Source organism: Mytilus trossulus, chromosome 11, assembly GCF_036588685.1.
Source record: "Mytilus trossulus isolate FHL-02 chromosome 11, PNRI_Mtr1.1.1.hap1, whole genome shotgun sequence".
NCBI classification, from domain to species: Eukaryota; Metazoa; Mollusca; class Bivalvia; order Mytilida; family Mytilidae; genus Mytilus; species Mytilus trossulus.
Genome location: NC_086383.1, coordinates 20,584,729 through 20,599,183, shown reverse-complemented (window position 1 = coordinate 20,599,183; position 14,455 = coordinate 20,584,729). Strand labels below are relative to the sequence as shown.

The 14,455-nt window shown below is 31.3% G+C and overlaps 2 protein-coding genes across 3 annotated transcripts in view; both read right to left on the bottom strand.

Annotated features, from left to right (window-relative positions):
• Positions 1-1,771: 1,771 nt before the first annotated feature.
• Positions 1,772-6,040, bottom strand: LOC134689592 (platelet glycoprotein Ib alpha chain-like). The gene is made up of 2 exons (XM_063549560.1): positions 5,252-6,040; positions 1,772-2,255 (listed from the first exon to the last, which is right to left on the bottom strand). The coding sequence occupies exons 1-2, from the start codon at positions 5,868-5,870 to the stop codon at positions 2,179-2,181; spliced, it is 696 nt and encodes a 231-aa protein (XP_063405630.1). The 5' UTR covers positions 5,871-6,040; the 3' UTR covers positions 1,772-2,178.
• Positions 6,041-11,722: 5,682 nt separating this feature from the next.
• Positions 11,723-14,455, bottom strand: part of LOC134690836 (leucine-rich repeat and coiled-coil domain-containing protein 1-like) — a 177,246-nt gene continuing 174,513 nt past the window's right edge. Inside the window, exons 14-15 of one of the 2 annotated variants that reach the window (XM_063550943.1) lie at positions 12,567-12,625; positions 11,723-11,930 (exon numbers count right to left, since the gene is read on the bottom strand). In XM_063550943.1, coding sequence (XP_063407013.1) covers positions 11,805-11,930; positions 12,567-12,625 — 185 coding nt within the window. In that variant the 3' untranslated portion in view covers positions 11,723-11,804. The remainder of the gene's footprint in view (positions 11,931-12,566; positions 12,626-14,455) is intronic. The other variant, XM_063550944.1, reaches the window with a different exon arrangement.

Sequence of the window (14,455 nt, the reverse complement as noted above, 5' to 3'; positions counted from 1 at the left end):
AATTTCAGGTACCTGAATGGATAGATAAGTATTTTTATTGCGAACCGTAAAATTTGGATAAGAAATATGTAATTTTGGCCTAATGTAATTTACAACAGATAAATTATCAATAATGTTTGGAAGTTGAATATCCCAGTATGTTGGACATAGAGGCATGGAATAAATTGGAATGCAAACACAATTGAAACCTGTTGTTATTTCTAAACATAATTTAGTATTCATATTTGTTCTTTTGAAGGATTTAACTAACAAAATAATAGTCATTAAAAAAGAAGTAAAAGCTAATGTAAAAACAGCATGATCCCAAGTTATATTGGAATTTAATACATTGATCCATGTAGTAGGTGCTTGAGTTGTGGAAGGGTCAAATTTAAAATTTGGTAGAGTGGTAGCAGATATTTGCACAGGTTGATATATAGCTATTGCAGCAGCTATAATTTTGAATTTATAAAATAACCAGATAAGAACAATTGTATTAAGTGAAGTAATAATAATTGCAATTAATGATAATATATCATTGGTCGTAGGCCATTTTTCAAAGTTTAGATCAATTTGTCCATCTACCATAGAATCAGCTAAAGTCGAATATATAGTATTTTGTGTCTTGACTCTTGTAACCAATTTTTTTAAATTGAGGTGATATTTTTCATCTTTAGCAAAAATATGATTCATTTTATTTTTGTATATTGTGAAGTTTGGTAAAGAAATAGAAACTGGATCAGTGAAAGTTGTAGTAGCAAGGATATTTTCAATTTTTGAATCATCAAAGAAGTGTTGTAAAATTGCTAAGTTAACTGGGTGAAGTTTGGTAAAATCATATGTTCCATTTTCACAAAGTGATAATTTTGTTGCAAAATGTGAATTTTTAGAAAGTAAAATACAGTGACAAGGGATCCTAAAAATACAAAAAGAACAACCTGATAGTGTTATATTTTTATCATTACACATTAAATTTAAATTATCATATTGATAAATTAGAACTGAATCGTCTGATATTTGCTCAATATGGGGTGAAATGGAATTAGGCAAAAATTTAAAATCACAACAGTTTTTAATTTTCTGTTTGTCATTATTGAAAATATGAAAAGCACATTCTGTAGTATTGGATGATTGGAATAAAGGATTAAAATTACAATGCTTTGGAGTCATACCTTGACACATATTCATTTGTTCAAAAGTTAGAGTTGTGAAAAATTTACGATCATGGGTGATCAGCATATATTAGGTACATTAAAAAGTTGTGTTGCGTGAGAAGTATTGGTAGTAACTTGAACAGGTACAGATTTTATTTTATAGACTTCAAATAGTTTGCCATGAGTTGTTAAAGGAAATTGGACAGCTAAATACAATTTTGTATTGTTTTGGAGAACAATATATTTAGCGTAATTATAATAGTAATGTGGATTAGAAGTTAAAACTTTGTATCCCGTGTAGTTAGCGTTTAAAATATTTTGAATATCCAACACAGTTTGTTGAATTACATTTGGTTTGAGAAGAAGAGGAGATAATTTACCTTCAACTAAATTAACAATGGCTGATTTCAAATCCATTATATAATTTTGTAAAGTATTAGCATCTTGATTTTGATCTGTTAGAATTTGAAAATATGCTGTATAATGTTCTTCTAGGTTTTTAAAATCTCTTTGAATAAGGGTATTTAAAAAGGATAAAGCCTGATAATTTTTTTCAATACCTTGCATTGCATTGTCAAGTCTTTTTTCTGTTTGTGAAAAAAAAGACGCTAAACTACCTCCATATTGCTTTAAAGCATTTGAAATTTTATTGTTTTCAGATGTTAAGGTATTTATATGGGAAACTATTTTTTTCATAGATTCTTCAGTTACTAAACCGAACAATCCCCCTACAATGCTTCCTACAAATGGGATTAATGCTCGCTTTGATTTGCCAATTAAAGTGATATTTAGTCTTGGTACCAATTTGTCTATTAATGATTTCGTGTCTTGTATTTGTGCATTCATATATTCTCTTATATAATTTACTTGTGAAGCAATTTTGTTATACGATTGACATTGACGACCTGCTTGTTTTGGACATTTAATGACCAACTTATGTTCTATATTCAAATACATTGGGATTTCATAAATATGTGTCCAATAATCAGTAGCAAAGTCAATATTAGGTTGATTTTCAAATATTATTCCATAATTTATTCTCTGTTCATCTGCGTTTGACGTTGACAAAAGTAAGACAAAAAGCAAAAAATCGCAAAGTCACAAATCCAAATCTTGACATGCCTACAATATAAAAAAAAAAGAATTAATTTGATTTCTGGAGATCAAAAGATTGGGGATAAATTTTTCCAGTGGTCTAAATGAAAGGACAATTTTGATATAGGTAGTCAAGTGGATTAATGTAATTGTGAATTGCATGTCACTTTTGTAAATAAATACTTTTAAAAGTTTTTTTTTATTTTTTTTAACGTCTTCTTTTTAATCTTTTGCGCGCTTTTTCTGAATGAAATGCTATCTTCAGAGGTTCACTAACATTTTCTTGCGGTTCCCATGTTGGGTTTGAATTATCTTTCCATTGAACTAAATAATGTTTCTTTCCTGAAATCCATTTTAGTTTTAATAATTTAATAGCCTCATACCATTCATCATTTTTGTTTTGACCTTGACTTGATGTTGCTTCATCAACATCTCTTTGAGAGTTATTTTCGGAATTTTCTGGTTGATTTAAATCTTCATTTAAATTATTAGGATTTGGTTGATTTATATTACCAGGCTCATTATGTAAAGTTTCATTATCTTTTCTAAGATTTGGTGGTGGCCTGAAATCCTTTGGATCTTTATAAGCTTTCAGTCTGTTTGCATGAATAAATGATTTAACTGGCCTAAGTGTTTTTATAAATCAAATCATGTCGATTTTCCAGTATAGAAAATGGTCCAATCCATTTAGGTTCTAATTTCCTTTTCTTTCCTATTTGTACTTTTTCTTGTTTAAGTAAAACATGATCACCTACTTTAAAATTTTGTATTTTAGTGGTTTTATCATAATATGTTTTGCTTTTAAGTTGAGCATCTTCCAAATTTGTTTTAGCAAGATCATGAATAATTTTGACTCTATTTATTAATTGATCTATATATTTTTCTGGAGATTGAGTGATTAATTCTTCAGGGATTAAAGCTGTATCTATCGGTAAAGGCATTTCTCTTCCAAAGATCATATAGTAAGGTGAAAAACCTGTAGACTGAGTACAAGGACTCATTCTAAATGCCATCATAATACTTGGTAAAATTTGCGGCCAATTTGTTTGTTGCTCAGAGCAATACGCTCTTAAAGATTGTGCTAATGTAGAATTTGTTCTTTCACATGCTACGTTACTTTGCGGATGATATGAACTAGTAAAATGTTGTGTAACATTGAACATTTTGCATAAAATGTTGACAAGTTTACTTAAATTACTTGCATGTCTGTCGGATACCAAATATCGACAAGCTCCATATCTGGTAAAAATTTCAGAATATAAAATGTTTGCAATTTCTTCAGCTTCTTGAGTTTTCATTGGAAAACTTTCGGTTAATGCGAGAAAGAATCGGTTACTAACAAAATATATTTGTATTTTTCTTTTGAAGTTGGTAGTCCCCCTAAAACATCCATGTGAAGGCGAACAAAAGGTCCTTGTATTGGTAATGATTTTTTAATGGTTCTAACAAGTAATTTTGATTCGGCAATGCCTGAGACAATCTAACACAAACGTTCATAATTGTATTAGGAGGGATTGTTGTCTTCCTATAGACCCTAGCAAAACCTGGTGTTACGCTTACTACATTGATTGTAACTGAATCTTTAATCAAAGATAATTTGTTAGTATTCCAATTTAAACAAACACTTTTTTCTTTGCAAAAATCTGTTCCTAAGATCATAGAATGTCTTAAAGCTGGAATAATATAAAAATTTTGAGAAAGTATTACTCCGCCTATTTTAAATTTTAACTCAATTTGACCTTTAACTGGGTAAGTAGCTCCACCTGCCCCAACTATTTGCTTAATGTCTGATTGTAATAAACGATTGCTTGCATATATCGTTTTCAAGAATGTTTTTTCATTAATAGCAGATATTGTTGATCCAGTGTCCAAAAGTGCTTTAATGTAAATACCACCAAAATATACAGGAATAAGACATTGATGCAGATCTGTAAGAAATTGTTTTGTTTGCTTTTGTGAACTTTCATGATTTGAACAATTGTTTTTAACTTTGTTAAATTTTGTATGCCTGTCCAAAGTAGAAATTCGAACAGGCTTGAATTGCTATTGTGGTTGCATTCTTCTGGTAGATAGACAGGCTGTTGCAAAATGTCCCATTTTGTTACAAAGTTGGCAAGTTGCATTTCTGGCGGGACATTGGTTTCTATCATGAGAAAACCTATTGCAGTATAAACATCTACGAGATGATGTTTGTGATTGATTTTGAAATCTAAATGGTTGTCGAAAATTTTGATTAACGGGATAGTGTGGAGGCATCCTATTGAAATTTTGACGTGGTTGTTGATTTTGTGGCGCCTTATACCTATTTGATAGATACCCAGTATGATATGGCGTTCTTGGGGTATGATAAACTGGCTGTTGTACATAAACGGAATTTTGAGGAGGTTGATAAGATTGATGTTGGGGAGTATCTGGAGTTGTACTATTTACATTAATAGATTGTATATGTTCCTTTAGCGAATGAATTTCATTTAAAACAGTTTGATTCATAGAATTTACAGAATTTACATTTGAATCAATAGCTTTTTCTGCCAAATTTGCAGCATGCCTAAATTCTTCAATATTTTTAGGTTCCTTCGTCATGACTATTGTTTTTAAATCAGCCCTTAAACCATTCATTGCTACGGCTAGCAATATATCAGATATATTTCTATTAGTAGCTAATTTTAACAACCTAGATAAGAAATCTAGTACAGACTCATTTCTTCCTTGATGGGTTTGTAAAATTGTTATGTCCAAAAGATGTTGTTTATCTTTAAAACGATCTCTGAAAGCAGCGATCAAAAAATCAAAATGATGTTTTTTTGAATCGGCCACTGTGTCATACCAAATTTTGGCGTGGCCTTCTAAATGAAAAGGAAATGACTCTGCACTCTTTTTCTTTGACAAATCGTAAAAACTACAATATTGATTAAAATTGGTTAACCAAGTTTCCGGATTTTGAGTAGTGTCACCTTTAAATTTTTCAATTTTCAAAATTGATGACATATTATAAATGTTGGTAGGAGGTTGTGTTGTCCTACCTTGGAAATGGGCTGTTGCTGCTGATCCTGATCCTGCTACTGCTCCTGTTCCTGGTCCTGGTCCTGGTCCTGCTACTGCTCCTGGTCCTGCTAATGTTAATGCTACTGTCCCTGGTCCTGCAGCTGTAGTTACTGGAACTGTTGTGGATGTTGTAGCAGTTACTGTTGAAGGAATTTGTGATGTTGTGGATGTTGTAGCTAAAATTGGTAGAGTAGGATACAATGATGAAAAATGTTGTGGCGTTTGAAGTAAAGTTGTGGTAGGTGCCGGTTTTTTAGCAAGCGTTGATGGAATAGATGGCCGGCGTACAATTGATGGTCTTAATGGAGTGATACTGGATGGCAAAGTGGGTTGTCCTGTCCACGACGAAAGAAAGTTGTTAGAATGAATAGGCGATGATTGAAAGAAAGGCTGGTCTTCAACGTATGGTATAGTGGTGTCGTTATCATCAACTGGATACGATGGTGGGTGATCCGGTTTGAAGCTTATAACGTTGTCTGGTTTTTTTGTGAAAAGATCTAAATTGTCGAAGGCTGATTCAATATCGCATTGAATTTCCTGATGGTAATTTGCTGGTGTTTTACCTTGTTTCAGTGGTTTTTTGCTATTGTTGAACATAGTCCTCTACCATATATTGTGTTGTGATTTGTTGTGTTTTGTGTTGTGGTATATTAACCCGACGATTGTAATGCCCTTTGGCGCAATCTGGGGGAGGCTCAAGGTAGTAGGCCGGGACAACAATGGCAAAGAAAAACCAAACTAAAATATCAAGAAATTCGCTATTAACATTATAGCGGCTTGATTACTTTATATACTAATTTGTGCGTGTCTTGAGCCTTAACTTATCTATTATCTTTATCTGTAATTATAATGCCTACATGTAGTTGACCATTGTCCATAGTTTATGACATAATTTGTTAACCTTTATCAAACAAAATTAAGTAACATTTGTACTATCAGAAAGTCACTAAGAACAGCGTGACATTTACTTGAAACAAAAGTCTATTTGTTGTTTCTTATGTTCACCAATTAAACATGAAAGTTTGACTTTAAAGTATATAGTAGTTATAAAATATTTTTCACAGAAAATTCTACATGTATTAATTAGTAACTATATAAAATCAAATAAAGTACATTTTTCTATTACAATATATGTCGTGTACAAGTTGCGATTTTGTACAGGTTATAACATGTACAAAAATATTGTACATGTTATAACTTGTATGATGCAAAAATACAAGTTATAACATGTACAAAAGTACCTCATACATGTTATAACCTGTACAAAATATTGCTTAAAAATGGTTTTAACTTGTACAAAATCGAAAAATAAGGATATGTTTCTATTATTGCAACAGATGTTATTGACATCAATAATATTTTCATAACTTTTTTTATTATTCCTTCATGTTAGTGTTTTTGTCCTTTTTTGATACAGTTAATGTCCAGGGGTCGGTATTACGAAGCATTCTCAAGACTTGTCATAAGATACATGTATATCTTAGGACATGTCTTATAATTCTCTTATGACTATCTATGGACATATCTTTATTTGATGAATTGTGAATGTGAGTGTCCACTTTGAAGGCAATAGTCAAATACTTTCATTCTAGTTGACACTTAAAGACATAAGAGGATAGCCAGGACAGATGTGTCTTCAAATAAAATTGGGAATGGAAATGGGGTATGTGTCTAAATGATAACAACCCGTTCAAGGAGCAGACAACATCCAAAGGACACAAATACATGCTTTCAAAGTAGAGGATATATATTTAAAACATAAAAATGACATTTGCCTAATGAAATAATCTTATAGTTTATAAAAAAAAATGAGTTATAAATTTACATAAGTCATGCTGAAGTCCAAAAATGTTGAAGAGTAGATCCAAAGATATTTATAATGAAACGTGGTGCAATGAAAACTATTTCAGCTCTCTCTTGATTTTACAGAGTAGGCATATAAAACATTGTTTTAGTCTTTGCATGCTATAAAACGAGAGGGAGGAGTATTACCCAATATTATTAGGCATCGTTCTTAAAATTTTGGGAAGAACTTAGGTACATGTACTAGTATCTAATGTAATTGTCATTGAGGAAATACAAGCTTTTAGTAAATAGTGTCACACTTATTTAAGCCATGATGGACTATATAAAACATTCAATCACATGAAAACACATTTTACCATCATAAGTCATGAAACATATATTTATGAAACTTTGTGATCATTGTCCTTTACAGAAAAAGACACGTTATGGCCTGTTTGTTGTTGTTGTTCTTTATGCATTGGTGAATTTAAATGTGTATTTTACTTCTTAAGATTTATCTTAAATTTTGTACAAGTTAGAACCATTTTTAAGCAATATTTTGTACAGGTTATAACATGTATGAGGTACTTTTGTACATGTTATAACTTGTATTTTTGCATTATACAAGTTATAACATGTACAATATTTTTGTACATGTTATAACCTGTACAAAAACGCAACTTGTACACGACATATACATGGCTTACCTGCTTCCGAATCAACAACCTCATTAAAGGAGTCAATTGTGTACAAATCTGACGACTCTTCTAGCCTGAAATAAATTTCCAAACTCGTTTATCACTTTGGAAAGCCTTTGAAGTTTTTTGAAGAACAACTTGTGTGTATCGTAGAGTCTTTATGATGTCGGTCATCTCTTGTAGCTTGACTCAAACCACTAGATCTATAAAAATTCCTCTACTAGCTATATATAGTCTACTGAATTCTGGTTCAGCTACTATACATCGTCTCGAAGGGATCTTTTGGTAAACGTATGGCACCAACATTGCCCTTCACAATTGTATTATTCTGTTTTTGTGCCTGATCAATTGTATTTTAAGAAAACAACTATCTGGTCTTACGCATTACCACTTGCAAATTTCATTGCTACCTGTAAGTGATGTTCGTGAAGGGATGCCATATCTCGGAAATGGATAGGTAACCATCAAGCATAATTAACATGATCAAGACAAACACAATACGGTATCATGCTTTGTATGGACTATTTGTAACGTATATATCTGACTTGTGAAATGGACGTACTACCGACAGCACAAGAAGTTCTTAATTTACGAATGAACGCCAGAAATAAAATTGTTGTCGAGGTGACTCTTCACAGTTGATCAAATACTTAAACGTCACAGAGTCATGAGTTATATTTTCTGCGTTTATGCTTTCATAAGCTGACATTATCAATTCCAGCAAAACACATGCTGTCATTTGATGCGAGTGTTTAGTCCTTATTACATATGAACATATATGAAAAGAATCTGCCATTCTAGGTGTTGCAATATCGGTTTCAGTGAGGGCACATGTCCATCCGCTATCACGCATTATTTCAATCAGACATAAAACAAGCCATTGCAATGTACAATCCATCAAACATGACGATAAACTTATCTTCTTCGTACAAATCTGGCCATTCCAACTGAAATTGCTTAGCCAATACCAAAGTGGTAGATCTGAAGCTATAATTTATGGTTGCCCGGGATTTAAAAAGTTAACCGCCTTTTTCATCTTATCCAATGAATGCTTGATCATTGCACCTGCAAGGATGTGTTTTCAAACAATGGCATCATAGAAGTTGCACGTTCTTGAACAGAAGAGCTTAGATGTGTAGAGGAAGGAAAAGATGACGAAGATATGTTAACAAAATCCAAATCCTCATCTGTTAGATGAACTACAATTTACATCATTGTGCCCTTGTAGTGCGTGCAAATCACTCTTCATGTCTATAAATAGCCTGCGCATGCGAGAAATTGTTAAACGCATGTGTATCATAACCTTAAAAATGGTATTAAACAAATTCATAACGTCATTGAAAATACCAAAGCGCTAATAATATAATGAATAGTTCAATTTTTTTGTGCTAATTTTGAAACATTTTTGCGCATGCGCAAACCCTGAACATGTAAAATATTCATTTCTAATATATATGTCACATGAAAAGAAGGTACCAATCAAATCTGATAATGTTTTGTTCTAAAAGAAGGCCAAAGAAAACGTTTTCCAGAAAAAATTGTATTTTAAACCTGGAAAAAACACCCATTTTAGAAAAGGTGGTGGCCTTCTTGAAAAAATGATTTTTTTTAAGGCCAGCAGTTTTTTTTCTCTTAAAAAAGTATATAAAAATGATGCTAAATGCTAATTTTCATGCTAGTATCATCATTTGCACAATTCTGTCGATTTTGCTTGTTAATATCTTCCACTATAAATACGGTGATCACATTTTCCAAAATCACCAACCGTATCCCACTGTCATCCTCCCAAAAAACACATTTTAGAATTATCTTCTGTTGTTTTTTATACAATTTTAAAACAACGGTCCTGTAACTTTAGTATTTTGAAAAGGCTCGTTGACCTATAATTTGTTTGAAATTGTATGATTGCACTATATTTAGAAACAAATATGACTATCTATGTTTACAGTTTTTTTAACTAACCTTAATGTGTTCTTCTCCTGTCAATATATTTTAAACTATATTACAAAATGTATTACGATATATTTTTTTATAAATTCCGTTCTCGATGAAAACAATCGTTCTAGTCTTTTATACAATTGAAAGAGAAAGGATTATTGAAAAAAACATATTTTGTAATTGAACTGAAATTAACTATAACCGAACTATTTACATTTTAAACTTTTTTTCTTAATACTAGTACGACAAAAAATGAGATTCAGTTAAGGGCATATACGGACTTAAATTGAAGTATTGGACAAATTCTGAATGTTTGTCCACAAAAAAGTTGATAAGTGTGTGTTAAGTTTTTACTATGTCACAATAGACAAACAAGTCAATAACACATAAAAATATCAACATGACTATATGGTCGTTAGCCTAAATGCACATTAGATCTTTTGGACATATATATCCTAGAAATTTGGCATTCACAGCGTGTAATTTTCTATAAATCTTATAGTAAATACATGTACTTACAAGTTATCCTGCTTTGCTATAATACCCATGTAACCGTTGCCTGCATGATAGGATTCGACGTCAATTAACGATAACACATGTTTTCCCCCGTTACAGTAGATAAACCTGTATTCAGAATGAACCATACAAATTTATCAATGTGTTCTTCGTATGACAATCCATTTTTAAATGCATGACGAGGAAGTATTTTTAGAATGTGCGTCCCGAGTGAATAAACAGTCATGTCAATGGGTTTTTTACACCCATCTATAGGAAACAGGTACTGCCATATTATGTTTGTTGTTATTGAAATGCAATTGTCTTTTACTTAAATAAATACATTGTAAACCTTCAGTTAAAAAATTGTAGAAGAAATGGTAGAGTGGCCTTAGAAATTTTTTTTCTTCATCAGTAATTTTCCTTTTTAGTGGAAGATATTAGCAAGCAAAATCGAGGGAATTGTGCAAATGATGATACAAGTATGAAAATTACCACAAAGCATCATTATTATATAATAAAGCTACAATATCTTAAATATATTTTATTTCAGAAAAACAGTCAACAATTTAAATAACAACACATTTAACAATAATAATGATAAGACAACTATGTGGTTAACATATATAAAACATTGATAGAACATATAGAAAACAGGTAAATTTTGATTTCAGAGAACAACAATTTGTCTCACAAGCAATACAAGCATGGATATATCATGACATGTCAAATGATCATGTCTAAAAGAAGATGGTCCTCTTGTTTCAATTGTTTTCACTGATTACTGAATATATTTAAAGGTTGGAAAGAAAAAGTTGGAAAGGATTTGATAAAAATGTCAACTTTACCCGGGTGACAGGATTTTTCTGCAGATTGTCAAAATATTGATGAGGGATAGAAGGCAAAATATAGCAGAAAGCTTAAAGTTCATGGCAAAACATCAACAAAAGAATTATCTTCAACATAACTGATGATAGTTAGGTAAAGCCATTTTGAAACTAAGTGATTATTTTATATCATTTCACTTATATATTACCCCTCAAGCAAACAGATAATGTATGAACCTCTTGATTTTACTACCTTAAACATTCTTTTGTTTGGGTTTAAATTCATGCTGAAGTATGAAAAACAAATTCTTAAGTTTTTTTAAAGCGTATCCCCCAAAATTCTTTATGTAACCATTAAAAGCACTTGTTCTTGTACTTGTAATTTTGACAGGAATAGACTGTAATTTCAAAAGTTTTACAACTAATAAATGATTTTTTTGCTTTATGTCTTTGAAATCAAGAACAACTTTTCAGTGAAGGACACAAATAAACGAGGTTGAGATACATGTAAGAGGAACACAAACTGATTAAATCTAGTGGCATAATAAGAAAGTTCTTCATGGGGGTCGAACAATATATCTGCTCAAAACAAGCTAATTCTAAATTAATATTAGAATAACTCAAGATAAAAGGCCTTAATTCTATCAAAAAAATAATTTAATCTTCAAAAAGGCAAATAAAAGTTTGTTTTTCTTCAATGTCAAGTATTTTGCATGACTGTCCTTGACATTCTTGTTAAAAATTTAATTTTCCAACAACTGCAAATAAAAATGTTTTTCATGTCTTAATTACGACAATCTTGGTCTTTTTTCCTCTGAACAGTCTTCCTGTGAAGATATCAATTCAATAGTGTCTTCATCATCATCTGAATAAAGGCACTGGTCTCCAGACATATTAAACTCAGGGGTAAGATGCTGAAATTAAAACAAAAGCTACAATAAGCAATAAAGGCACTGGTCTCCCGACATATTAAACTCAGGAGTAAGATGCTGAAATTAAAACAAAAGTAACAATAAGCAATAAAGGCACTGGTCTCCCGACATATTAAACTCAGGAGTAAGATGCTGAAATTAAAACAAAAACAACAATAAGCATGTATTGGTTACCAGACTTAATAAGCTGTATTTAGTGTTTGTTGTTTGTTAATGTGGTTCATTAGTGTTGCTCATCTCTCGTTTTTTATATAGATTAGACCGTTGTTTTTTCCAGGTTAGAATATTTTTACACTTGCCATTTTTTAAGCAGTTAATAGATTGCTTTTTTCAATGTGAGCCAAGGCTCTGTGTTGAAGGTCGTATTTTAACCTATAATTGTTTATTTTTTACAAATTGTGACAAGGATGGAGAGTTGTCTCATCAGCAATCATCCCACATCTTTTAATATCTATTGATGAAATGTAAAATAAAAATGACAGAAAATTGATGCTTTTTTATTTTGGGTCAAATAAAGAAAATGTAAAAATCAATGTTACTGAAGGGTACATGAATATATTACATATTGAAAACTAAGAAACAAAAAAAAGATATTGGATATTATACAAGTTATTATACCTTTACTTGAACCATGTTCTCTGAGAATGTTACATTTTTCTTCTCTTTTGATGGAGACTCTGAAAATATAAAAACAGTATGTTAGAAGGGAGATAACTCTAGAAAATATTTGTTTCTCTGTTTGTATTGTGCTAATTAATATATATTAGTCCATCAGCTGGTAGGGCAAAATTTCAATTCTGTGTTACACCCCAGGGTACCGCAATTTTTTGGTATAAATTAAAACAGTAATATATGAAGAATATTTTAAGAGGTGTTAGACTTTTGAAAAAGTGTCCAAAAGGGGTTAAAAGGGGACTTATTTAAGGGTATATCAAAAATTTTGTTTTGCACATATTTACAGAAAAATGTAAAAATAACCAATAATTAAGTACTATTCTTTTTATAAAATGGAACAAATCATACCTTATTAAAACGCAGGCTTATTTTCAATTAATTTTCAAATCGTAGAGGACCAAGAAAAAAGGGGGAGAGTAATTTCCAAAATTCATGATTTTGAATGAAAAAAAGCAAAAGTACTAATTTTCTGGATAAAATGGTATATTTTTTATATTGAAACATAGAGCATAATGTAACTACAATGTAAAGGCTGTTGAAAAAAACCATTTAAAGGTAAGAAACAAAAACATAGAATCAACGACAGACACAAACATAGGCAACTAGAAATGCACGATTCTTTCACAAATTTATACATCATATTCATGAAATAACTTACATATTAAAACACACAAAAATGTCAGGGTTTCAAGATCTCTATCTTTTTTTTTTTTTTGAACAACCGAATCACCACATTTTAAGGTCACGCAGAAGGTCAATCCATAGAATCGTCATTAGTTTGGTCACCTGCATGTACCGAATTATCATTATCATCATTTCCATCATATTCGTCGTCATCGTTAGCAATATCAACGTTTTGATAATCCTTATATCTACAAGCTTTCGAGCATTTACATACAGGTATCTGTTTAGGATAAATCTTGTTGAACACATGAACATCTGTTGTTGGCACAACCAGCTTTAAATGAACAGCATTTTAGAATTATTAAAGCATCTAACGCTAGTGGTTGGTCTAGCCAATTGATACTGATCAAATCATTTTAAACAATCCAACTATAGTTGTTTAGCAACAGACCAGTGTTGTGTTTAAGAGCAGATTTCGAAATCTTTGTCTGAAAGTTGGATGGTTTAATGTGCTTTAACATTGTATCTTTTGTTTGGGGCAGTAGATGACAATAAATCTTGTTTTGGTTGCATTGCAAAACGTTCTGATCTTTATTCATCGGTATTTCTAATTTCGTAGCCATATACAGAACACGAACACCTCTCGAGTGTTTTGCCAACTCTTCGTCAACCTCTTCAAAGGTTTCACCTCGATGTAAAAGACCTTCCGAAAACACATAACGTGTCAAAAAGCCGAATACTTTGCTGTTTTTCCATTACCAGACAAAACACTTATTGAATCACAACCTGTACTGCCGTGAAATCCTGGCAGTTTTCTACAAACATTCTCACCAATCTATCAATGTTAGAATTGATATGCAACTGTGAAAATAGTAAGCCAATACTTCTACATCAATGTCAGAAGGTTTTGTAAGAATGGAGTCGTAACTTTTGTCAGCTGCATATTTTTGCATTAAGAAACATTTTGTAATCGGCTTCTTCCTGTTTGATTATAAGATAAAACCATTCTACGCTATTTCATTTCCAACATTTATTTTGTGGCACATACTTCCATGTGATACAAATAAATCAATACATTCAAGTGTAAATCTATAGGATTATTTACTCTTTTCCAACTAACAAACATTTCTTCAATTCCCAAGAACACGATTGTGATGGTCTAGAACTTATCGTAATGATTTTCCCTCCCAAGGACCTGCTGTATTAAA

Excerpts from the sequence above, each read along its gene's own strand:
- LOC134689592 (XM_063549560.1), bottom strand. The coding sequence starts at position 5,870 with ATGTTCAACAATAGCAAAAAACCACTGAAACAAGGTAAAACACCAGCA. Across the intron at positions 2,256-5,251 it reads AGCAACAGCCCATTTCCAAG|GCATGTCAAGATTTGGATTT; the intron begins GTAGGACAACAC and ends TTTATATTGTAG.